The sequence below is a fragment of the Excalfactoria chinensis genome, chromosome 5, assembly GCF_039878825.1.
Source record: "Excalfactoria chinensis isolate bCotChi1 chromosome 5, bCotChi1.hap2, whole genome shotgun sequence".
NCBI classification, from domain to species: domain Eukaryota; kingdom Metazoa; phylum Chordata; class Aves; order Galliformes; family Phasianidae; genus Excalfactoria; species Excalfactoria chinensis.
Genome location: NC_092829.1, coordinates 9,863,301 through 9,885,718, shown reverse-complemented (window position 1 = coordinate 9,885,718; position 22,418 = coordinate 9,863,301). Strand labels below are relative to the sequence as shown.

The 22,418-nt window shown below is 43.4% G+C and overlaps 2 protein-coding genes across 5 annotated transcripts in view; one reads left to right on the top strand and one right to left on the bottom strand.

The window, feature by feature from the left end:
* The window catches only part of DYNC1H1 (dynein cytoplasmic 1 heavy chain 1), a 41,272-nt gene extending 27,332 nt beyond the window's left edge, over positions 1 to 13,940 (top strand). Inside the window, exons 53-78 of the mRNA XM_072337632.1 lie at positions 253 to 370; positions 1,313 to 1,528; positions 2,083 to 2,295; positions 2,458 to 2,585; positions 2,744 to 2,897; positions 3,787 to 3,933; positions 4,013 to 4,163; positions 4,358 to 4,611; positions 4,780 to 4,914; positions 5,002 to 5,096; positions 5,188 to 5,362; positions 6,251 to 6,326; positions 7,350 to 7,510; positions 7,784 to 7,895; positions 7,974 to 8,034; positions 8,384 to 8,507; positions 8,848 to 8,961; positions 9,240 to 9,410; positions 9,609 to 9,826; positions 9,977 to 10,080; positions 10,435 to 10,646; positions 11,046 to 11,199; positions 11,937 to 12,079; positions 12,399 to 12,567; positions 12,989 to 13,116; positions 13,555 to 13,940. Coding sequence (XP_072193733.1) covers positions 253 to 370; positions 1,313 to 1,528; positions 2,083 to 2,295; positions 2,458 to 2,585; positions 2,744 to 2,897; positions 3,787 to 3,933; positions 4,013 to 4,163; positions 4,358 to 4,611; positions 4,780 to 4,914; positions 5,002 to 5,096; positions 5,188 to 5,362; positions 6,251 to 6,326; positions 7,350 to 7,510; positions 7,784 to 7,895; positions 7,974 to 8,034; positions 8,384 to 8,507; positions 8,848 to 8,961; positions 9,240 to 9,410; positions 9,609 to 9,826; positions 9,977 to 10,080; positions 10,435 to 10,646; positions 11,046 to 11,199; positions 11,937 to 12,079; positions 12,399 to 12,567; positions 12,989 to 13,116; positions 13,555 to 13,683 — 3,862 coding nt within the window. The 3' untranslated portion in view covers positions 13,684 to 13,940. The remainder of the gene's footprint in view (positions 1 to 252; positions 371 to 1,312; positions 1,529 to 2,082; positions 2,296 to 2,457; positions 2,586 to 2,743; positions 2,898 to 3,786; positions 3,934 to 4,012; positions 4,164 to 4,357; positions 4,612 to 4,779; positions 4,915 to 5,001; positions 5,097 to 5,187; positions 5,363 to 6,250; positions 6,327 to 7,349; positions 7,511 to 7,783; positions 7,896 to 7,973; positions 8,035 to 8,383; positions 8,508 to 8,847; positions 8,962 to 9,239; positions 9,411 to 9,608; positions 9,827 to 9,976; positions 10,081 to 10,434; positions 10,647 to 11,045; positions 11,200 to 11,936; positions 12,080 to 12,398; positions 12,568 to 12,988; positions 13,117 to 13,554) is intronic.
* Positions 13,941 to 14,441: 501 nt separating this feature from the next.
* LOC140253183 (uncharacterized) lies at positions 14,442 to 18,870 on the bottom strand. Of its 4 annotated transcripts, none has more exons than XM_072338635.1 (6): positions 18,675 to 18,870; positions 18,000 to 18,157; positions 17,595 to 17,662; positions 17,141 to 17,194; positions 15,988 to 16,047; positions 14,442 to 15,798 (listed from the first exon to the last, which is right to left on the bottom strand). In XM_072338635.1, the coding sequence occupies exons 1-6, from the start codon at positions 18,677 to 18,679 to the stop codon at positions 15,253 to 15,255; spliced, it is 891 nt and encodes a 296-aa protein (XP_072194736.1). In that variant the 5' UTR covers positions 18,680 to 18,870; the 3' UTR covers positions 14,442 to 15,252. The 4 variants fall into 4 exon arrangements, with proteins under 4 accessions (XP_072194736.1, XP_072194738.1, XP_072194739.1 ...); XM_072338637.1 differs by having other exon boundaries at positions 18,000 to 18,154; XM_072338638.1 differs by lacking the exon at positions 18,675 to 18,870 and adding an exon at positions 18,368 to 18,658 and having other exon boundaries at positions 18,000 to 18,154.
* Between the last annotated feature and the right edge of the window lie 3,548 nt (positions 18,871 to 22,418).

The window sequence follows — 22,418 nt, the reverse complement described above, 5'->3', positions numbered from 1 at the left end:
TTATTCCATGATCCTGTGAGCAGAGTTAAGCAGTTTGTGATGAAGTGGTTGTAAAAATTTGTTAAATAACCTCGTATCACTCCTAAGCTATAATTTCTGATACAGTGTCTTAAACTAATCAGAACATATCAGCTGCCAGTCACCAAAACTGTTGGAACCATTCTCATATATTGTGAAAGCCAAATCACACTGAATGCCTGTGTGCTGACATTCAGTGAGCTCATGCTGTCTCTAATAACTTTCCTCTTGCAGCGATGCCATCCGGGAGAAGATGAAGAAAAACTACCTGTCAAATCCAAGTTACAACTACGAAATAGTGAACAGAGCATCACTGGCCTGTGGGCCAATGGTGAAATGGGCAATTGCACAGGTAAAGTTGGTACTGCAAGAAAGCAAATACAGGGTGAAGTGTGTGCATGAAGGTGTATGGCAGGGTCTGAAGGCTCTGAATTTGCCTGCTGCAGCTAAGCAAGATACTTTGCTTCAAAGGCATTGGTAGAATATTCATATGAAAGGTTATGGGTTCTGTAGCACTGTGCCAGAAATAGGCTTTTTGCATCAAGAAACTTCAGATTTACAGTGAACAGCAGGTGATCCTTTCTCTGTTGTTTTACTGTACAGGATAATTTTCTGAGCTTTCAGTAAGATGGACGTTCTGGAAGATTCATTGCAGTCCTCTTACTGAAATTTCTGCTGTTTCCATCTTGTTTCTCAGTGGAGCATGTTCACAGGCAAATCTGCTGAAGTCTTTTAGACAGACTTCTAAATGCTAGAATGCTAAATAACAGGGCTTCTGGGGAAATGCATTCATACTGAGAGACCTAAGGTAGTTCTGCTCACCTGCTGACTTGATAGAATAGTGCTTGCTGCAAATGGTAGTGATGGGTAGAGATTCGGTTTAGCTTCGGTCTATCCCATTGGTCCTCTTCTGTTTTGTGGCTTGGCTGTACTGGATTCTTTACTAGGAAGGACAAATGAGCTCAGTACAGGCATGAAGGAATAAAATATTTCTATAAAACAATGTTGCATGCTAACCAACGTGGTCTCAACCTTTTTAGATGGTTTCTTGTGAGTCTTCGGAGCAGTGAATTGCAAAAAGCAACTGTTTTTTGTGCTGGGATTTGGATTAAACTGAAGTCTTAAGTGTTTTAAGACAGTCCTAAGTTTCTGTTAAGTAGCTATTAGTCCTTCTATGGACTGCAAGTACTTCAGCTCGAAAAGATGAAATTGATGGTGTATACCTGAATGCTGGGGTTCTTGGTAACACATTTAAAAACATGGAAAGTACAAAAAGTCTATTTATTGTTAACAGCTTAATTATGCTGATATGTTGAAAAGAGTGGAACCTCTACGCAATGAACTGCAGAAGCTGGAGGATGATGCCAAAGATAACCAACAGAAAGCAAATGAAGTGGAGCAGATGATTCGTGATCTCGAGGCCAGCATTGCTCGTTACAAGGAAGAATATGCTGTACTGATTTCAGAGGCTCAAGCTATTAAGGCAGACTTGGCTGCTGTGGAAGCAAAAGTAAGATTTCATATATTTTAGTTTTCCATTCTTTCACTTTTGATAGTCAGAAATTGAATCATTCTTCAGAATTATGCTGAGTAAACTGAGCTGCTTCCTCTTCACTGTACATCTGAGTTATCTGCTTAATCGCTGGGTCTCATAAAGCTTCTTAAGCTACTGAAACATGGTTAGAGTTAGAAAGATCCAGCTCCTGTTGCCAGTTACATAACAGGATGGTTTACATCAGGCTTAAAATAAACTGAAACCTTTGGAAAACAGCCATGGATGCAGCATAATATTGTAACAGAACTTCACATTTTTGCAAGAGTTCCTTAGTCTCTTTGATCTAGTCACTAGCACATCTCTACTCTGCTAGTACTTAACTTTTCCAGCTTCAAGATAAGAGTTGGATACCAATGTAATGAATTAACACTGGAGTGCACACACAAATTTAATTTCATTCTGAACTTCTGTGTTTCAATCGGACCTTGAATCAGTTTAAGTAATGTTCCTTGAAACGTTTAATACTGTAATTATACAGCATTTAATGAGACTACTTTGCTTACTCCAAGGTGAACCGTAGTACAGCTCTTCTGAAGAGTCTTTCTGCTGAACGTGAAAGGTGGGAGAAGACAAGTGAAACCTTCAAGAACCAGATGTCCACTATTGCAGGAGACTGCTTGCTTTCGGGAGCTTTTATTGCTTATGCTGGTTACTTTGATCAGCAGATGCGTCAGAACTTGTTCACTACATGGTCTCACCATTTGCAGCAAGCAAATATCCAGGTAAAGGCAACGTCATGACAGCTTAATCATAAGTCAGTTTCCTGTAATAGTTCAAGGTTTAAGATTTCTAAGTAAGGAATGGGACTACTGGAGAAGTGTAACTTGCAGAGCTGTGTTTACTCCAAATGCCTTTGCAATACTAACAGTATGTGCTTCTTGCAGTTCCGTACAGACATTGCAAGGACGGAGTACCTTTCCAATGCAGATGAGCGGCTTCGCTGGCAAGCAAGTTCTCTACCTGCAGATGACCTGTGCACTGAGAATGCCATCATGCTCAAGCGGTTTAATAGGTATTTCACTCTAAGATCCAGAATTCTCACAGAAGGCAGGCTTTTGCACCCATCAGAGAATTAAAGTAACTCTTTCAAAGCATCTGAATTCATAAAGCTGCTTAGAGGCTGTCTGCAGTCAGAACTCAAATAATGGAAGTGTATTTTTGTTAACTTAGGTATCCACTGATCATTGATCCCTCTGGGCAAGCTACAGAATTTATCATGAATGAGTACAAAGACCGTAAGATAACTCGTACGAGTTTCTTGGATGATGCTTTCAGGAAGAACTTGGAAAGTGCCTTGAGATTTGGTAACCCACTCCTGGTTCAGGTTAGTTTGGAGGTCATGTAGAAACTGCTTACAGTTCTTGAATTCTTTCCTATTTACTAGCAGAGTTTGCAGTCTTTCTGTTAGTCAGATGCAAGTAATCTTAATTTTCGAGGTATTATTCAATCAATATAGAGTAGTGTGTGAAGTATTATTCATGAGAAAAATCTTGAGGAAAAATGAGATAAACAGTCACAAGAAGCCATTTCCTTCCTCTACCTTCTTAAGGTCAGATGCTTTTATTTTTATGATCTTTTTGTACTCTAGACTTGCAGCCTGTCTATTTCCTTCATCCTGTATGTTGTCTCTAGTCATAGTTATTAATGGCTAATATGGCTGGCAATCCAGAATTAATCTGTTTTGAGTGATGGTAAGAAATGCCAGTAGTGGTTGGCTTTCACTTCTGAGATCTGTTTCATAGCACAGAACTGGGAAAACATGTTAGCTCACAGATGAGATCAGCAGCTATTACTTGTGCTGCTTAGAATTTAAACTGATGCAGCTAGACCATTAGACCATTGCTGCTTGCAACACCAGAGGCCCGGGGTTCGAATCTCCCCTGTGGCGCAAGTGGCAGAAATGCTGCTCTGCTACACAGAAAGGCTCGAATCCCGGGAGTTGGACTCGATGATCTCTAAGGTCCCTTCCAACTCGCACGATACTATGATACTATGACCATTAACAATACTCCTCTACTGAGGCCTTGTATAGTAGTAGCATAAATTCTGAGCTTCTGTAGTTCAGTGGAAGTACAAGTGGAAACCTGAATGTGATCTGTATTCCAAGCTATCTGTAAATTGATTGCTTCCAGAGCATTAGCCTTAGTTGGATCAGCAGTTTAGCTAGAGATATGTTTAAGTAACAGTTTGTGTAATGCATCTTTTACTTTTAGGATGTGGAGAGCTATGATCCAGTTCTGAATCCTGTTCTGAATCGTGAAGTCCGAAGAACTGGAGGCAGAGTTCTGATTACTCTGGGAGACCAAGATATTGATTTGTCACCATCCTTTGTTATCTTCCTCTCCACCAGAGATCCAACAGTAAGCAAAACTCAGCTCTCCTGTTGGTATAAATGGTGTGACAGTGAGCTGAGAAAGCTTTTCATGTTTTCTGTGATAGGTTGAATTCCCACCGGACCTCTGCTCTCGTGTTACGTTTGTGAACTTCACAGTAACTCGCAGCAGCTTACAGAGCCAGTGCTTGAATGAAGTCCTGAAAGCTGAAAGACCAGACGTTGATGAAAAACGCTCAGATCTCCTCAAGCTTCAGGGTATGGTTACCAAAATTAGAGCAACTTCCTCTTTTCTGAAAGAATACAGTGGTTTAATGTTAGTTGTAGACATGCACAGTGAAATACTTTTATAGGTGATGCCTTTGCTTTATTTGTATGGCCAGTGGCAAAATTTAATCCTTGAAAACTACCACACCTATACAATATGTAACCTCATTTTTCTTCTAATTAAGGTGAATTTCAGCTGCGCTTGCGTCAGTTAGAAAAATCCCTACTACAGGCGCTTAATGAAGTGAAGGGACGTATCCTGGATGATGATACCATCATTACTACTCTTGAGAACCTGAAGAAGGAAGCAGCAGAGGTTACTAGAAAAGTAGAGGAGACTGATATTGTCATGCAGGAAGTGGAGACTGTTTCGCAGCAGTACTTACCCCTTTCTACAGCATGCAGCAGTATCTACTTTACTATGGAGTCACTGAAGCAGGTAGGTTGAGCTCTCCTACCAGAAAGCTCATGCAATTACTATTCAAAGCTAATTTGGTACTGCCTAATTCCAATCCTAGCTGCAGTGTTACAGCTTTGTAGGCGTAAGCCATTGACTGACAAAAACAGCAGGATTCTAGAGAGGAAACCAAACTCTTTTGTGTTTCAGATACACTTCCTGTACCAATACTCTCTCCAGTTCTTCTTGGACATCTATCACAATGTCTTGTATGAGAACCCAAATCTGAAGGGAATCACAGACCACACTCACCGTCTCTCAGTGATCACAAAGGATCTCTTCCAGGTTCAGTATTTTACCGAGTAGATACACTAATACTTTTTGAAAGGTTCAAGGCTCCTGATGCCACTAACTCCACTCTTTCCTTAATAGGTGGCTTTCAATAGGGTAGCACGGGGCATGCTTCATCAGGATCATATAACGTTTGCCATGTTGTTGGCCCGCATTAAACTGAAAGGCACTATTGGGTAAGTGTTTTCTTACCTCACTTCAGTTGAAAAAGGGAGGGATGTTTTGAAAACAGCATTGAGCTGAAGTTTTCTGTTCCCTTAACATTAGGGAGCCGACGTATGATGCAGAATTCCAGCATTTCTTGAGAGGAAAGGAGATTGTATTAAATGCTGCATCTCTCCCCAAAATCAACGGTTTGACTGTAGAGCAGACAGAAGCAATGATGAGGCTGAGCTGCCTTCCTGCCTTCAAGGACCTTGTTTCCAAAGTTCAGGCTGATGAGGTAAGTGCTGGCTGCGTTGTTTTCCTGCACCCAGCTACTTGGCTAAGCTTTTTAGCTTTCTGATTTATAAGAGCTTCATGCTACGGATAAGTTCTCCTAGTGCATTGTGGTCTTTGTGAAAGTTAATGGATTTACTTATTTGTATTCAAGCTGTGACATTTGATTTGTAAATAGCAGCATTGTTCATCATTGAGATTTAGAAGCAGCTTATTCATCTTCTTGTTGGTCAGACTTTGCAGACAGAAACTTTGATACTGTACATCTTTTTTACTGCATCACTATTATGTGATTATTATGAATTAGTGGGGAATATACCTAACCATCCTTTACATCATTATGGTGAGCTCTTGTATTGTAATACTCAAGAAGATTTGGATGGTACTCAGCTGCTGAGCAGTGTGCTCCTTTGGTCAGAGATACGACCTTGCAGTTCTAAGAATACATCATTGTCTCAACTGTGAGACTGGATGTTCCAAAATCTCGGTATCTTCAGTAGCTCAGTTGCCTTGCCTGCTATTTTTATATTCAGAGCTGGCTTCTCATTGTTACCTCTAGCAAATATTCTTCAGCCTAGGGTAAAATAGTGCACACTTTGGGACGGGGTTTGGTACAAAGCTGCAGAATCAGGATATGTAGAAGGCAATCAGGTATTAAGGGATATCAGTGAAATAATTAAATGCATCAAAAGACAGTGTAACTAATAAAGCATAATTTGATTTCAGATGTGGATTTTTTGTTTTAGTACTTGAAGTTTTTATTCTTAAAGGTGGGTGACAGGACAGGAGCATTAAACAGGAGAAATCTTCTAGTTGTACATGGTGTTAATGTGCTGTGAAACTCCATTTCCTTGCCATTTCTGTGAATACTTTGCTTTTTCTTTCAATACAGCAATTCTGTATCTGGCTGGATAGCAGTTCTCCAGAGCAGACTGTACCGTACCTTTGGACTGAGGAAAAACCTGCAAGTAAGTTAAGTTGCACTATTGCCCACAGCAGTCCTACTGTACTGACTTCAGTCTAAGTAGAACTGATGAGATTTTACAATAATCCTAACATACGGCTTGGGGCTGTGGAAGGAACTCGGTCTGTTCTTAATGAAGAAAAAGCCCACCACTTCTGTAGGCAGCATTTGTAGGCGATCATTAACGTACTTTGTTCCTGCTCGCTGTTCTGTGATCTACGCTTCCACTTCTAGGAAGCACAGTAGGCTAAAAAGCTCCAAGTTTGATATATTTTCTGAGGATGCATCTGCTCTACCATAATGTTTTCTCCTGCAGTTGCAGCTAAGCATGAAGTCTGAATTCTTGCTGTAGTTGTGAGAGCTGATTTATTAAGTGTTGCTTGCATCTTTGGAAGTAACTGGTGCCCCTCAGTTACTCCCCTGTCTAAAAGCACAAGGAAATGCTTGCCATCTGTGGTTATGCAAGATTCATTCCTGTAAGCAATTTGTATGCCAAGGTTTCTAATCTGGTGTTCATTAGATATTGTAAGGCTGCTTGACCATTAACTGAAGCAATTTCACATTACTTATCCTGCCTGTGCTGGATGAGTACATAATACTTCAGAGTCCTGCAGACTGGCAGGTTATTGAATGAGTGAGATAATGAGAAGAGATCTGTTGTCCCTGAGAGTTTAAAATCACGTTATGGCAGTTCTAGACCACAGGTTTTGTGAACAGGTAGCGTTTCTGTAGAAGCATTTTATCAGGTGGGCTCTTAAAAAGCTTGCAGCATGAGGAATAGAGGAAGTAGTTAAAATGGCACAGAAGACAAATCAGCTGAAGCTGGTAAATTTCTTCATACTGTTAAAGTGAACACAGGGTACAAACATTCCATTCATCTGCTGCAGCAGATCCTTACAGAGGAATAATTACTCTGTAAATATTTAGTGTTTGAAGTGAGATAGGCAAAAGAGAATGGAGGACTGAAAAGAAGGTGATCTGGGTTGAATTTCTTACCTGTCCACCTAATTCTGTTTCCCCTCTCCAGCTCCTATTGGACAGGCCATTCATCGCTTGCTTCTGATCCAGGCCTTCCGTCCAGATCGTTTATTGGCAATGGCACATACATTTGTTTCAACAAATCTTGGAGAGTCTTTCATGTCCATTATGGAGCAGCCTTTAGATCTGACACACATTGTAGATACAGAGGTGAGTTTCCTGTTTGTGAAAGGATAAAATCCCGAGGTAACGTTCTGTGCCGCTTTGTGTGAGTTCCATAGGAAGTAAACTTGTTCACAGAACATTTCTTCCCCTTCCCCTTCTGTCTGTGGTACGAAGAATGGATTGTTTGCCTATTTGTTAAAAGGAAAATGAGGACAACGTAATGACTTTAGCTGGTCAGAGGGAGGAAAGACTGAGCTTCATGCATTCCTGTGTTCACACAGTGACTGCTTCATCTTATTTCAAATCCTTGTACAACAGGTGAAACCAAATACTCCTGTGCTGATGTGTTCAGTGCCTGGTTATGATGCCAGTGGTCACGTTGAAGACCTTGCAGCTGAGCAGAATACACAGATTACTTCCATTGCTATTGGTAAGAACTTAACATTTTTCATTATCTAAGCATAAATAAAGTTAGCAGTAAGAGCTTTAGCAACTTTCTGTCTTACAGGTTCTGCTGAAGGATTTAACCAAGCAGATAAAGCAATAAACACGGCAGTGAAATCTGGAAGGTATGTTCTATCTTTTTCAGCTGGAACGCCACCTGACAGGGAGGTTGGAGTGGGGGAGTAATAATCTATTGCCTGAATAGATAAAACTGAGGAAAAGATGAGCTGAAGTGTGTAATAATTTCTGCACAGCTGTTCAACTTAGCTACTTTCAGGAGGAGAGGTTGGTTGTAGCTGCAGAACTGAGTAGGTAGCCCATTTACGGTAACTGATTCTATATAGTAGAAGGGTTTAAAAAATGGATGGAGGAAAACCTGTAGCATTAATATCAGATTCTATTGCTCTTGTGGTAACAACCAGAATGCTTGAGCTGTACACTAAAAAACACCCCTTCTGTTTCAAAACTTCATAGGTGGGTAATGCTGAAGAACGTTCACCTGGCTCCTGGCTGGCTCATGCAGCTGGAAAAGAAGTTGCACTCCCTGCAACCTCATGCTTGCTTCAGACTCTTCCTTACCATGGAGATCAATCCAAAGGTAACACTGATCTGAAATTACATGCTTTGGTAGAGTAACTGGCTTGTAGTACCAAGAATGCTGCTTGTAGAACCAAGAATGCTACCCAGGGATTTCCCATGACTGCCTCGCTCCCATAGAAAAAGGAGAGTACATGCTGGCAGGATTTGGTTTTAGTAATTTAATTGTACCTGAAAACTTCCTATAATTTCTTCCTTTGATGACCCCACCTTCCCAAAGAAAGGCAGGACTCATTGTGTGTGCTCAGAGTGAGGTTTTGAATCTAAAAGTAATGCTATTAGAGGGATGTGATGTATTGAAGGCTGAAGGAGTTGGATTTGAGCTTGCTGATCTTTTCTAGGTGCCAGTGAATTTGTTACGTGCTGGCCGAATCTTTGTGTTTGAACCTCCTCCTGGCGTGAAGGCAAACATGCTGAGGACTTTCAGTAGCATTCCAGTATCTAGAATGTGCAAGGTAAGGCTGTGCCTTCTGTGGGTGAAAGGGAAATGTCAGAATGCATTTGTTAGTCTTGTACTTCAGAAAGCTGGCAAAACCTCAGCTTCTGAGGTGTACGTAGAATGTTTTGTTCACGCAGAAGTAAAGTAGTTGCTCCATCTGTTGATAGAACATACTCAGTTTTGGTAGCAATCTAGTACTAACTGTGCTATTTTCTAGCCTTTTAGCAGGCTTTTTCTTTATCGGTTCACTTTGGTAATAAAGCTTTTTTTTCCCCCCTCCCCTCTACTTCCTAGTCTCCAAATGAACGTGCTCGTTTATATTTCCTGCTTGCCTGGTTCCATGCCATTATCCAAGAGCGTTTGCGCTATGCTCCATTGGGTTGGTCCAAGAAGTACGAGTTTGGAGAATCTGATCTGAGATCTGCCTGTGACACAGTAGATACGTGGCTGGATGACACAGCAAAGGCAAGTAGTCTTGTACCTTAGGCATAGGTATTATTTAGATTACTTAACTTCAGTCATGTAGTCTCCTTTGGAAACCTTCAGCTACTCAGATGAGTAGGCTTAAATAAACTGCTGGCATTGTAACTTAGTTGCTCAGTATGATTCCTCTATCAGAGGAGAGCCAAGAAGGATACTAACTGCAGTGCATTTCTCTTACAGGGCCGCCAGAACATTTCACCTGATAAAATCCCCTGGTCTGCATTAAAGACACTGATGGCGCAGTCTATCTATGGAGGCCGCATCGATAATGAATTTGATCAGCGTTTGTTAAACACTTTCTTGGAACGTCTGTTTACTACTCTGAGTTTTGACAGTGAATTCAAACTGGCCTGCAAAGTTGATGGACACAAAGATATTCAGATGCCAGATGGGATCAGGTATCATTTTCCCTATCCAGATTTCTGTGTGCATTTCTTAAACATATCTTAACCCTGATCTGTATCTCTGTGCTGCTGTTCAGCTGTGTGAACATTTGTCTTGGGCATTCTAATAAGGGAAGGCCTTGTAACCAATATTCTTACTTGCAGACGTGAAGAATTTGTCCAGTGGGTTGAGATGCTGCCAGACACTCAAACACCATCATGGCTAGGCCTGCCAAATAACGCAGAAAAAGTTCTTCTCACCACACAAGGTAAAAACAGAACTTAAGCAATGACTTACATAGATCAGAAGGCCAACAGTTAAATTGAAAAGCAGATGAGAAACCTTAAGTCCTGATGAAGAGCAAAACATTAGCTTCCCCCCTCTCTCAACACAATTGGTTTAACTTCTTCTGCAAGGTAAGTGCTTCAGCCTTCCAGACATCAAGTTCCCATGGCTCTAGAAAGTGTTATTGTCAGCCCCAGAACCCCGTGCAGCTACACAGTTCTGTAACTTAGGTCTAGAGATGGGGGAGAGATGAGTCACGGTTCTTGCATGTAGCCAGATGTTTTCATCTCAATGCCAGTTCTTTTCAGACTAACAGTGTACCTTTGCTGTGTTTTAGGCATAGATATGATCAGTAAAATGCTGAAAATGCAGATGCTGGAGGATGAAGACGATCTTGCTTATGCCGAAACTGAGAAGAAGACAAGAACCGATTCTACATCAGATGGTCGCCCAGCCTGGATGAGAACACTGCACACCACAGCTTCCAACTGGCTTCACCTTATCCCACAAACACTAAATCATCTGAAGCGAACTGTGGAAAACATTAAGGTAAGAATTAAGTTTTATGTAATGCGAACATAGGAACTGCACATGTTCTGATGTATTGGAGAAAGTGCACTGTGACTTCAAGCACCACCAAGCACCACTGCTGAGTGATAGCACACATTTCAGAGGGAAACTCTTGGGGTCTGGTCAGTAGCTAACCTAAGCTTTAACTCTGGAGTAAGCTCCTCAATTTAAGATGTCCATGACTGCCTGATTGCTTCTGGAGGCTTAACTGTGGGACAGCGGGTGAGAACCATTTGTTGCTGATCAGAAGCAATCCAGAATTGATTTGAAGGAGCTGCAGCACACAGTCTGCATTCATTGCTCAACAAGAAGTCTTCTACTAGCAGCAAGGAGATTAAATGTTGATCTGCAACTTACTTCAAATGTTCTGATGACCAGGATCCTTTGTTCCGGTTCTTTGAGAGAGAGGTGAAAATGGGAGCTAAGCTGCTTCAGGATGTGCGTCAGGACCTTGCGGATGTGGTTCAAGTGTGTGAAGGGAAAAAGAAACAAACCAACTATCTACGTACACTCATAAATGAACTGGTGAAAGGTACGGTAATTAAAGCTGCTATCTCCCTGTGCTCTGTTTGCCTCTTGCACTCTAAGTTAGAGGCTGTTAAGCTCAGCAGCTTAAAAAAGAAACGGCAGGAAAATCGGGATTGGCTTTACCCTTTGGGACAGGCAATCCCTTTTGTGACGAGTGTAGAAATGCAATTAGTTGAATTTGGGGTTTCAGGTTGGGGTCAGTAACTTCAGACTTCTTCAGATAGTTTACATTAGCAGCTTAATTTCTAAGTTGAAATGTTACTAGATTGATGGAACAAAGTTAATTACAGCATAATGTGAGTAATATTGCTCCTAATAACATCTCCTAGCAATTTCTTGACTTTTCTAAGCTTCTCTTTCAAGACTGTAGGTAAATTTGCATTTCTAATACCTGAAGATCTGTTCAAGTACCACTCCAATATGTTTTAAACAACATTAGATAAAGCACAGTAACTTGAGCAGTTCTATTTATGGAACTCAAATCCTCAAGAATACATAAAGATCAGTTATTAGAGTATATAGATGTGTGTAACTGAAGTTCCTTTTGAACAGTTTCTCTAACTGGATGGCATTTTAAGTACGAAACCTGACTATCTTTAAATGAATGCTTTTACTTCCTGAGAAGCATTGTAATAGCTATCTCTGTCCTGAACCAAGCCTTAAATGCTTATTGGAAGAGGAAGAAAAGTGGATAGTGTGAAAATAGTGCACAAATCTTAATTTTAATCACATTTTCCATAGGTATCTTGCCTCGCAGCTGGTCTCATTACACAGTCCCAGCTGGAATGACCGTGATCCAGTGGGTGTCTGACTTCAGTGAACGCATCAAACAGCTGCAGAACATTTCCCAGGCAGCTGCCTCTGGAGGAGCAAAAGAACTAAAGGTACCTCGTGCTTGTATCATCTAGAGGTTGTACCTGGATTTAGGTACATGACTACTTTATGGAGTCTTCATATCAAGAAAAAGAGCAAAATATCTTCAGTCAGTTTTCGCAGTTGTGCTACAATACCAAAATAACGAGGGCAGCAGGGCAACACGTAGAGCAGAGGGAAAAACAGAATTTTTACAGTGACAGATAACATAAACTTGGAGGAAGAAAACAGTTCAGCAGTTGCACAATGCTCCAGCAGCAGGAAAATCTTAATACGGATTGATGAAATAGTATCTGTAATAATTGCTGTTCTTTTTCCCTCCTCCATTAGAACATCCACGTGTGCCTCGGTGGCCTGTTTGTACCAGAGGCATACATTACTGCTACACGGCAGTATGTTGCACAGGCGAACAGCTGGTCCCTTGAGGAGCTCTGCCTTGAGGTCAATGTTACAACCACACAGAACGCCGTGCTGGATGCCTGCAGTTTCGGAGTCACAGGTAAAACTCACTCTGGAAAGAGGGGTCTCTGTTCAATAATACATCCAGAAAGTGCTGGTTTTAAACGAGCTGCATCATGTGAGAAAGTCATATTGCTGCAGGAATTACTGGATGCTTTCTGAAGTTGTTAAATACTTTCCTATTAATATATTTTGTCATGATAATAAACATCAAGACTCAGATCAGTGTATGTTCAAGCAGTATTCCATAGAGTATCTGTCACGACTTCTCTATTTGGGGCATGAGATACCTACTGCTCTCTTAATGGACAATGCAGAAAACCAGCATGGCCATAGTTTAAAACAGATTCTTGCAGACCTTGATGGATTAACATCGCAGCCCTTAAACAGTACAGAGGAAGACTGGCTTTCCTTAGATGTAAGAAAGCTCTCAGAACTCTAAAGCATGTGTCATTTTACAGGCCTGAAGCTTCAAGGAGCTACATGCAGCAACAACAAGCTGTCGCTTTCAAATGCTATTTCAACTGTCTTACCTATTACACAGCTTCGTTGGATCAAGCAGACAAACGCTGATAAAAAAGCAAACGTTGTAAGTATTGATGAGAATAGTTTTAAAAAGACACCTCGTAATTACATCCTCTTGTAGCTGAATAACTAGAATTACGGTGCTAAAACACTGCGGCTGCCTTCTTTTCTGGCACCACAGAGTTGTTTCTTTACTAATATCCTCAGTATCAGGAGTAGCAAAGACTAACCCCAGATGGACCCAGCATTGGGCCAGCTCTTTCCTGTGTAGGTAAAGGGGGGAAGTGTACAGAAAATACTAAATGTGTAGTCAAGTCAAAACTGAAATTCATTTCCATAGAGGAAGCAATCCTTTGAAGGTAATTTGTTATACCTGTGCACTGGTTTCTTACGCTGAATATTAACAGAATTCCCATTGTATAAACACCATTGAGCAGTACAGGAACTTCTTCCTGTCTCCAGCTACATTGCATAACTCTCCTGTATTCACGTTTCTTCCCAGGTGACATTACCCGTTTACCTGAACTTCACTCGTGCTGATCTCATTTTCACGGTTGATTTTGAAATAGCCACCAAGGAAGATCCGCGCAGTTTCTACGAGCGCGGCGTTGCGGTTCTCTGCACGGAGTGAAAAGCTTTTAAACTGCAATACTGCAACAAATGTCACGCTCCCATGTATCCCGCACGTAGACGTTGTAGTTGATGTGGTTAGGCTGTCGGTTGGGCTGTCAGGTGGTTTGTGTGAAGTTGACTTGAAAGAAGGGGTGGGCGGTAATTTGAAAGCTACTGGGCTAGATTTGTTTGAAGGAACACCGAGTGAGATTTTGAGATGGTTATTGACAGGGATATTTGCTGGTAATGTTACAGGAAATAAAACCTATAGCAAGATTTCTGACTTCCTGGAATTATTACGGTGACTTTCATCTGGAAAATTCTATCTACAGTCTTTCCAGAGAATAACAGTAACTCGGTATTCAGGCATAGCGCTGACCCTCACACGGCTCCCTCAGCTAATCCTGTAACTGAAGTCCCCAATACAGTAAGACACAAGGCCTGACATCATCTGCTATGAAGTCTGATAGCGAATGAATGACTTTCAGGCTGGCTCGTGGTTAAGTCAGCTGCTTTTACAGAACTGCTGGGATGCATTCAGAAGCTGTGCTGTCTTCAAGAAAACAGTCCTGTGGGGGAGGCTGGCAGGAAAAAAAGAGCATTCCTCTTAAGCTGCTTTTATAGTAACTGAAGGCTCCCATTTTATTTCTGTTTGAGCCAAGAGGTGATCAGAGATGTACATGAAAAGTTACTCTGCAGAGGTTAGTGGAGTGGTAAAGTGCTGCTAAGCTTCTGCCTTGCAAGTGGTTTTCCACCTTTATTAGCGTTTTATTCTGTGCCAGTCATGGAGAATGAACACCCTCACAGCTTTGGTACCGACATATTTCAGACAATTATACTTCTGTGGATGTAGTGCATTTATGTGGGAAGGAAAATACAGAAAGGTCGTCATCATCAAGGAGGGAGATGAGAGAGTTCGTGCTGGCTGACCTCCGAGCATACATCATGGTCCTTAGTAAGGATGATTACTGGCAGTTAATGGCTTCAGCTTCACATTCTAAGTTCTGAACTGGTAGACATACTGAGAATATATACAAGTTATACCTGAAACAGTGTTCAGACAGGGACAAGAACGGTAACGGCACAAATCAACTTCTCTCTGATTAAAGGGAAAAAATAAATCAGGTCACTTTCACATACACACAATTCAGTGTTTGTGGCCAAACCTGCAGGCTCGTTTGCCATACAGCAGATGAGACAAAGAGCAACAGCTGTGTAAAATCATGTGCCATTCATTCTTCCTTCTCTCCTCAACATACCCTTGTAATACTTACTTGAAATGACCCCAAAGCTGAACAGGTGTCTCCAGATACAGCACACAGGAATCTGGTGCCCAGACACTGAAGTATCACACAGGCATCAGTCTCAGCTGAGTCTGGACACAGCTTAGCTAATTCTCATTTAAACTGCCACACAAGCTTGTTTAACTGGTTCCATCCTTTGAAGATGGATCTCAGTGCCTGCAGCACACAGTACGGCTGTGATTGTATCATCATTTGCAGCTTGTTCAGGTGCTGCCTGCAAAAGAAACCTAGCAGGTTTGCTTTTAGAATGAAACACTTAGTCCAGCTGCTTATTTATCCCTAGCTCAGATGGCACGGATTTTCTTTCTTCGTAGCTTTTCACCAGTGCTCTCTGAAACAGTGATCCCTTGTTTTCTTTTAATAAGTGGTTGCCTCGAAGCGGTACCATCACAGTTATCTGCTAGCGTGGGTTGTGGAGAACCGTCACCTGCACTTGCAAGGAGATGAGCAGGGGCTGAAGGATTAACACCCACCAGTAAGGAAGGGTCAGGCATCAGCCACGTGGAGGGAAACGCTTCCGCCTCTCTCGGCAGCTCAGAAGACTGCAGCGGGCTTCTTGGGAGATCCTTCTGCTGGCTGGGAAGTTTGAGGGGTAATTTAGTGTCATTTACTCTCTGGCTGTGAACATCACTGATCTTCGTCTCTGAGCAGAGCCAGGCCAGAGGTTGAGGGACGGACTCTCCATTCCCCAGAGGATCAGCATCCTCCAAAGCCATTGCTTTTGGAGCACTGCTCATCCACGGTGCAACTTCTCTACTGTTTAGTGAGCTCAAGCTACAATCAGAGTGATTGGATGTGTCTTCTGAATCACCATCATAAGGATCTAGGAACTAAAAACAAAGATCTCTTTAAACGTGGGAGATGTTTATTTTTCTGAAGAAAAAGACAGGGGTACACAGCAGGCTTTAGAAACACTACAGCATAGCATGGAAGTTCTGTTGGTCCACACACTCCCACTCCATTTTAATTTTAGGGTAACACACTGAGAACAAAGCTGCTGTGTTAACAGCTGAACCTACTTGCAACCTCTTGGAGTCCCTTGCCTTCCTGAGTCCTTCAGCAAGTGGGTTATTCAAGACCTGTTTAAGGGAAGTTGACATGGGTTTATAAGGCATCGTCCTATGAGTCACTGATACGAGAGCAGATAAAAGCCTAAAGAGGAAGCTGGATCATCCTATCTCCCCAAAAGGCAATAAAAATCTGTGTCAATCAAACTAATGCAGGCCTGGTTAAAAATGATAATAAAAGCCTAAAATAGAGGGCCTGAGGAGAGCCCTGCTGAGTCACAGACAGCACTTCAGACTGTGAAGAGAATATGAGTGATTGTATATCCTACCACCAGAAAATCACAGATAAACTAACGGTAGAAAAGCTGCCGTTTGGGGGCTAGAAGCTTCACCCCAAATGAGGTCACTTCTTGTTCTCTGACATTAGAGGTTCCACCACTACACAGAAATCCCCAACAGAGCAAGTGTCAGAGCCACACAGCACAGGAGCTGCCATTACGGCCCTGCCATTAAGCTCAGTGCTTCTGAGGTGCTCATCAGATCTGCGATGCTCACTCTCGCCACTGCACCTGTAAGAGTCAGTTACATGCAGCATTTCTCTGTGTTCAGTGTAAGTGCTCAGATAGACGCGTATGAAGTCACCGAGAACGATGAGATCAGAGCTCACAACAGTGAGTTTAGTTACACTCTGCTGTGCTTTGCAGCTCCTCTGACACATAGGAGGCTAACAACGAATTTACCAGAGCTTAGCTACACGTTATGGACAGGAAAGCATAGGGCTGTGAAACTAAAGACCAAGCCAGCTCTCTACTCCAGAATCCATTTGGTTTCTTTTCTACTGATTTTAATGATGCTGGTTTGACAGCCAGTTCAGGAACTTATCAACAGTCACACCTGACTGCCACAACAACAGCTCTGCTCTCAGCCATCTCATCTGAAATTAACCTTCAGCAGAGCTCCTGCAGCAGCCCTGCCCAATGCCACCACCTGACAGCCCAGATCTGTAAGCACAGAGCATAACGAGTATAGCCTAAAACTGCTGCTTGTTCTCTCCCTGATCCGTACAGCTGGAACTCCAGCAACCACTCCTTTGACTCCCCTTGTTAAAAGCAAAAGGATGAGAGGAGCCCATTAGCATGGAAACACCTCAGAATCTGGGCCTCACCTCCACGCTGGATTCAGACTCTGACTCCGTGCTTGACTCCACCACACACTTCTGCTGCAGAGGAGGAAGAGAAAGAAGCACCGCTCATAGCTGAAGTTCAGGCAGCTTTGGGTTGAGGCTGAAGGCCCCGTACCAGCCCAAAGTGCTGTGTTTGGTCACTGTTGTCATCACAGGAAGCTGCTCAGCTTCTCAAATATGTCACATTTGTGGTACAATGACTGGCTTGTACAGGGGAAGACACCAGGGAAGCAGACTTTCTCTCCCCTCCCCAAAGTTTCCTCTCTCCCTTTTTTGCTTCCTCGCAGGTGAACTAAATTATTCACCATTTGAATCAGTTGATTCACAGATGTTCCTCATCAGCTGTTCTTCAGCACAGCTCTGCACCAAAGCATCCAGCACAGTCTATGGTATAATTTAACAGGGAGGTAAGAAACAGCAATTAGAAGAAAGTTACCATGTATTTATGTGCCAGCCTTTCTATGCAGTCCGAGCTTCTAACAGAACCCATCATTTCCAGAGCATCTAACAGAATGGGGAAGGGAAGGAAAATACACCATAGAATCATTAAGCTTGTTAAAGACCACTAAGACAACTTACTCCAACCCCAACCCACCCCACCGCAGCCACTGACCATGTCCCTCAGTGCTATATCTCCACGGTGCTGGAATACCTCCAGCAATGGTGACTTTCCCCCCCCACCTCCCAGAGCAGCTTTTGAATAAGCTTACCCTCCATAAGGGGATTTCAGGTTTTGAGAGCCATCAAAGAGGTGTTTGTACTCAAGTCATGATACCAACAAACACAAGGCCATGCTCAGAGCCAGCCCTGCACCCAGCCATCCCGATGGGGTCCCACTCACCTTCGCCCAGGCCCTCTGTGTAATGTCCCACCTGCCGCTGCCTCCTCTGCCGCTGCCTCCTCTCCAGCGGGGCCATCCCACTGCAGCTCAATGTACCTGGGCTGCCAGGCCCCTGCTCACACCTGCCTCCCTGCTCGGCTTCATCCATGTGAAAACTGCTTAAAAAGGGATGTAACAAAAAGGAGACGGAGGCCTGCTGCAAAAGTGCTCTGTGCCACAGCTGAAGGCTCCAGACCCCTCCTCTGAATAAGCAGACTAGAGCAGACTGTACAGGCCTGCAGCAGAAGCCTACAGAAATTAGCACAGCAGCTTGCATACCCTACTCACAACATTCCTAATATGTAAAGCACACTTACAAGCACACACACCTGCAGCTGAGCTAACAAGGTCCAGCAGCCAGAGGTGCTACACTCCATTACCCCTCTGCTCACACCCACTTATTTTCTGTGGCCCCATATCAGTCACACAGCCCTCAGGAAACAGCCCAGAGCATGCCAGGGCCTTGATGAAACAAATGCCTGTCAGCCCAAAAAGGCCCCAAGAGCCAAACCCTGGAGACACAGCAGAGCAGCCCACAGTAGAGCAGCCTACAGCAGCCTCCCACCCTGCTCCTGCCACCAGCTGAGCTGCACACGCATCTTTTCAACCCCAGCAGCTCCTTTTCCAGCTCCTTACCTCATCTGCTCAGGCCATCCAGCAGTTATTTCCTTCTATCAGGAAGGGGCTTTCACAACAAGGCTCAGAACAGGAAAGGTTCCTACAACCCTCCCACCACTGAAGCAGGCTCTGAGAGGCACTCGGTCAGTGCTTGTAGCACCAGCTGGCTTCAATGAGTGCATATTAGCCATCACCTTTCATCCACTCACATGGCTCACAGTCCCTTCTCCCACACAGGCCTGCCCCAAATCAGCTGCTGATGCTCAATGAACACCAGCTGTTAGCAGTCAGTCCCTACCAGGTAGGACCCAGGAGAATTGCTACAGGTCAAACTGTGACATTAAAATCATGCCTCCAGGTATAGAACATTTTAAAACCGCACAGTGTGAGCACACTGTAGTGAAAGTGCTTCTATTTCACTTGCAATTGGTTGCAATCTACTAAATAGTCCCTGTGGACCAGGTCCAAAATCCATTTACCTCAGGAGTATCCATAGTCCTTCAACAAATTACTGTACGTTAAGCTTAATACATACACTCTGCAGAGACAGAAAAGTTCCATGTGAAATGTTTGCATTCAGGCCAGAGGCATGGTCAGTGCTGTTACCAGCAGCCTAAATATGAAGGGCTTTCATCTTAAAGTTACAGCGGTTACCCATGTTAGCAGGGGTCTGTGGGATCCTGAAGGACTTCAAGAGGACATCAGCGTTCAGGCAACAACACAGGGCAGATGCACCCTGCTCCTATCTCAACATACTGAAGTTCTGTGGATCCCCAGATCCACCTGTCCTGCAGAGGCAAAAGCAGCATGAGGATATGAAGCAATAGGAGGCCACTGAAAACCAAGCAAGAAGAAAACTCAGTTCTCATGTCGCCATTCCATGAGTGCTGCACTCTGTACCATCTGCTGCTCTGGATCTAATTTCAGACTGCACAGACACACCTGGTAACTCGTGTTACAGTACATGCTGACGGTGCTAAGTGCCTAAATCAGTATCTGCAAAGAATGTCTTCACTGAACTAGCATGACCCTCCGCCAGGGATTTGCCTTGTGCAATAGCCCTAACATTTGGCTTTGTTTCCAAGAGTCGTTTCTTAACATTCCGGCCCTGGAATTGTGCTCTCACAAGCAGAACAGAAGGCACTGCCTGAGCTCTACGGCAGATGTTTAGGAGGACTGGCCCTGCTGTACTTGAAGCTGGTGGTCTCTCATCACTTCTTTGCTTAAGGAATGGAGCGTGGTGTCTTTAGTTGGACCGGTTCTTGGAAAACAGAGAGAGGAAATGAGTGATGTGGCCACAGTGAGTGCCAGGAACAGTTCATGTCAGCTGAGAGCTCTGGGGACCGAAGGTGCTGCCTACAGATCTGTCCAACTTACAGGAGAAAACCTGAAAATGGGATGCTGTGATTTTGAAGCCTTAATTCTACGATACAACCTCCAGCACTGCCCAAAGGAAGCTTGGATAAATACCATTCACAGTGCATGAAAGACAAGACAAAGCGTTGCTATGGATGTTATTAATACAGCCATGCCTCGTTTAGGTGACAGGAAGGTTTTTTTTCTGCGTTTTTGTTCAGTGGTACATAGCAGATGGTTCCAGTTCTGCCATCTGTTCACACACGTTGCTGTCCCACTCTGGTAGCAAAGCAGCCGTAACAGAGCTCTCCAGAAATGCCAAAGACTCACAAGGCTCAATATCCATGGGCGAGGAGCAGTCAGGACTCTGGGGCCGCTCTGCCTCTGTACCAGCTCCGCATTTCTGAGATGGTTCACATGGTTCCACCAGGAATGCTGATAAAGCAGATTTCTCCTCAGCGATTGTTTCCACTGGTGCTCTACAATCACTTTCCGGTGCCATATAGATATCACTGTGGGACTCTCTAGCTGGCAGGGCTGCCTTTCCAGGTGTAAGAAAACACTGTTCATCTTCTGAGAGGATGGCATCTCCTAAATCTACTGCCTCTGGCACGTCCTGCTCCGCTACAAGCTTAACTCCTCTGCGACGCTTACCACTAGTGGCACTGGGATTGGAGTAGTGGTGCCAGCTGTCTTCTGAGTAACTGCAGGAAGCACCTAAGAGCTGAAATGAAATGACTTTCCATAAGAGGCGTTCTCACCATCCAGATAGTTTCATTTAAAATCAACCAGGAATAGGTAAGAAAAAATACACTTGGACATTGTACTCTTCTATTTCGAAGCGCTAAATAAATAAAAGCTCGTTTCTGCTTTAATGGCAGGACAGTTCAAATCAGAACTCTGTGCAGTAGGGTAAAAAAGACACACAGTGTTCACTGCCCACCCTCTTCCTCACCAGCCCATCAGAACTGCACCTTGGAATGAAAGAGCACGTGCCTCCGCCTTGTCTTCATTCTGCTTCTAGCGACGCCGAAGGCTGTTCTGATACAGTTCCTCCTCCTCAGACCAGCCATAGCGCAGTGGACGTTTATTCACCAGGCATTTTTTGGACCTTAATTGTTTTTAGAAACACAATGTTTATATGGTTGACCAGCATAAAGATACATCTTGGCCTAAAATTGCTTTTCAGTGTAAGGCTTATTTTGTTTTAAATGAAGGACTATTAAACGTTATTCCATAATGAACTATCAGAGACACCTGAGCATACGTGAAGTCCGTGGCACCTTCTTTAGGGTGCCCTCGCTATTAGGAAAGGCTGAAATAAGTGAAGTTTGATTTACTCACAGGTAGAAGTTGGCCCAAAATGATGAATTTGCTGAAGCTTCTGCTGTAGAATTTGTACCATCTGCAACTACAAATGAAGGTGAATGAACATCTCAGACCCGCTGTAAGCTGGTAAGTGGAAGAAAAATACTCTTCATCTGTAAGATACATCATTACTCACAAAAACGACATAAACAGTGTTTATATCCATGAAGTAGTACATTTGGGATGCACTTTATTTCATAAACCCAGTTCCCTCTCTGTGAGGGAACAACACACAATGTACTCTGGTACCTTTTCTACTCCTGTTCTGGCGATGCTTGTTGCTCAGTGCAGTTCACGTTTCTGTTAGCTCCTGGGACAACGAAAGCTACTTTCCTTCTGCCACCAAACCGTGGGCTTTACTGCATGCAGTGACGTGAGCCCTTCCCAAGGGGAACAGGAGCAGCAGCCGGTTAGCACCCAAGGTTCAAAAAAGCAAACTGGTACATGCGTTCTGCATTGAGAGCAAGGGAGTCACACACCTCTGAATGCAGCATCCTAACGCCTTAAGCCTGATAGCAAAAAGCCTAGCACCAAAAGAACATTCTGACCTTCAGCAAAACCTGTGTCAGTAAGGTATCTCTAAGCGAGGAGAGTAGGGCCAAGCTGTGCAAAAGAATTCTGTTGTAATCACTTATTCAGTGGTTGGCTCCACTGTACTGAAGCTCCAATAAGCAGAAGTGCTTTTGTGCACTTCTGACCCTTTCATAGAATCATTGAATGGCCTGGGTTGAAAAGGACCACAATGACCATCTAGTTTCAACCCCTGCTATGTGCAGGGTCACCAACCACCAGACCATGCTGCCCAGAACCACATCCAGCCTGGGACTGACCCTTGCTGAATTCTGTTGTGCACTCCTGCTTAGAATACATCAACTTGCAAACTCCAAGCAGAGTTTCTAACACTTATTTCCAAAGGAGGCAAAAGCTTAAAGATTTGATGGGAAAAACCTTCCTCCTATAACAATCAGTTCTTGGTTTTTAGATGAAGATCTTGTAGAACAGATTCTAGTCATGAGACACAGCTATCTTAAAACTGAA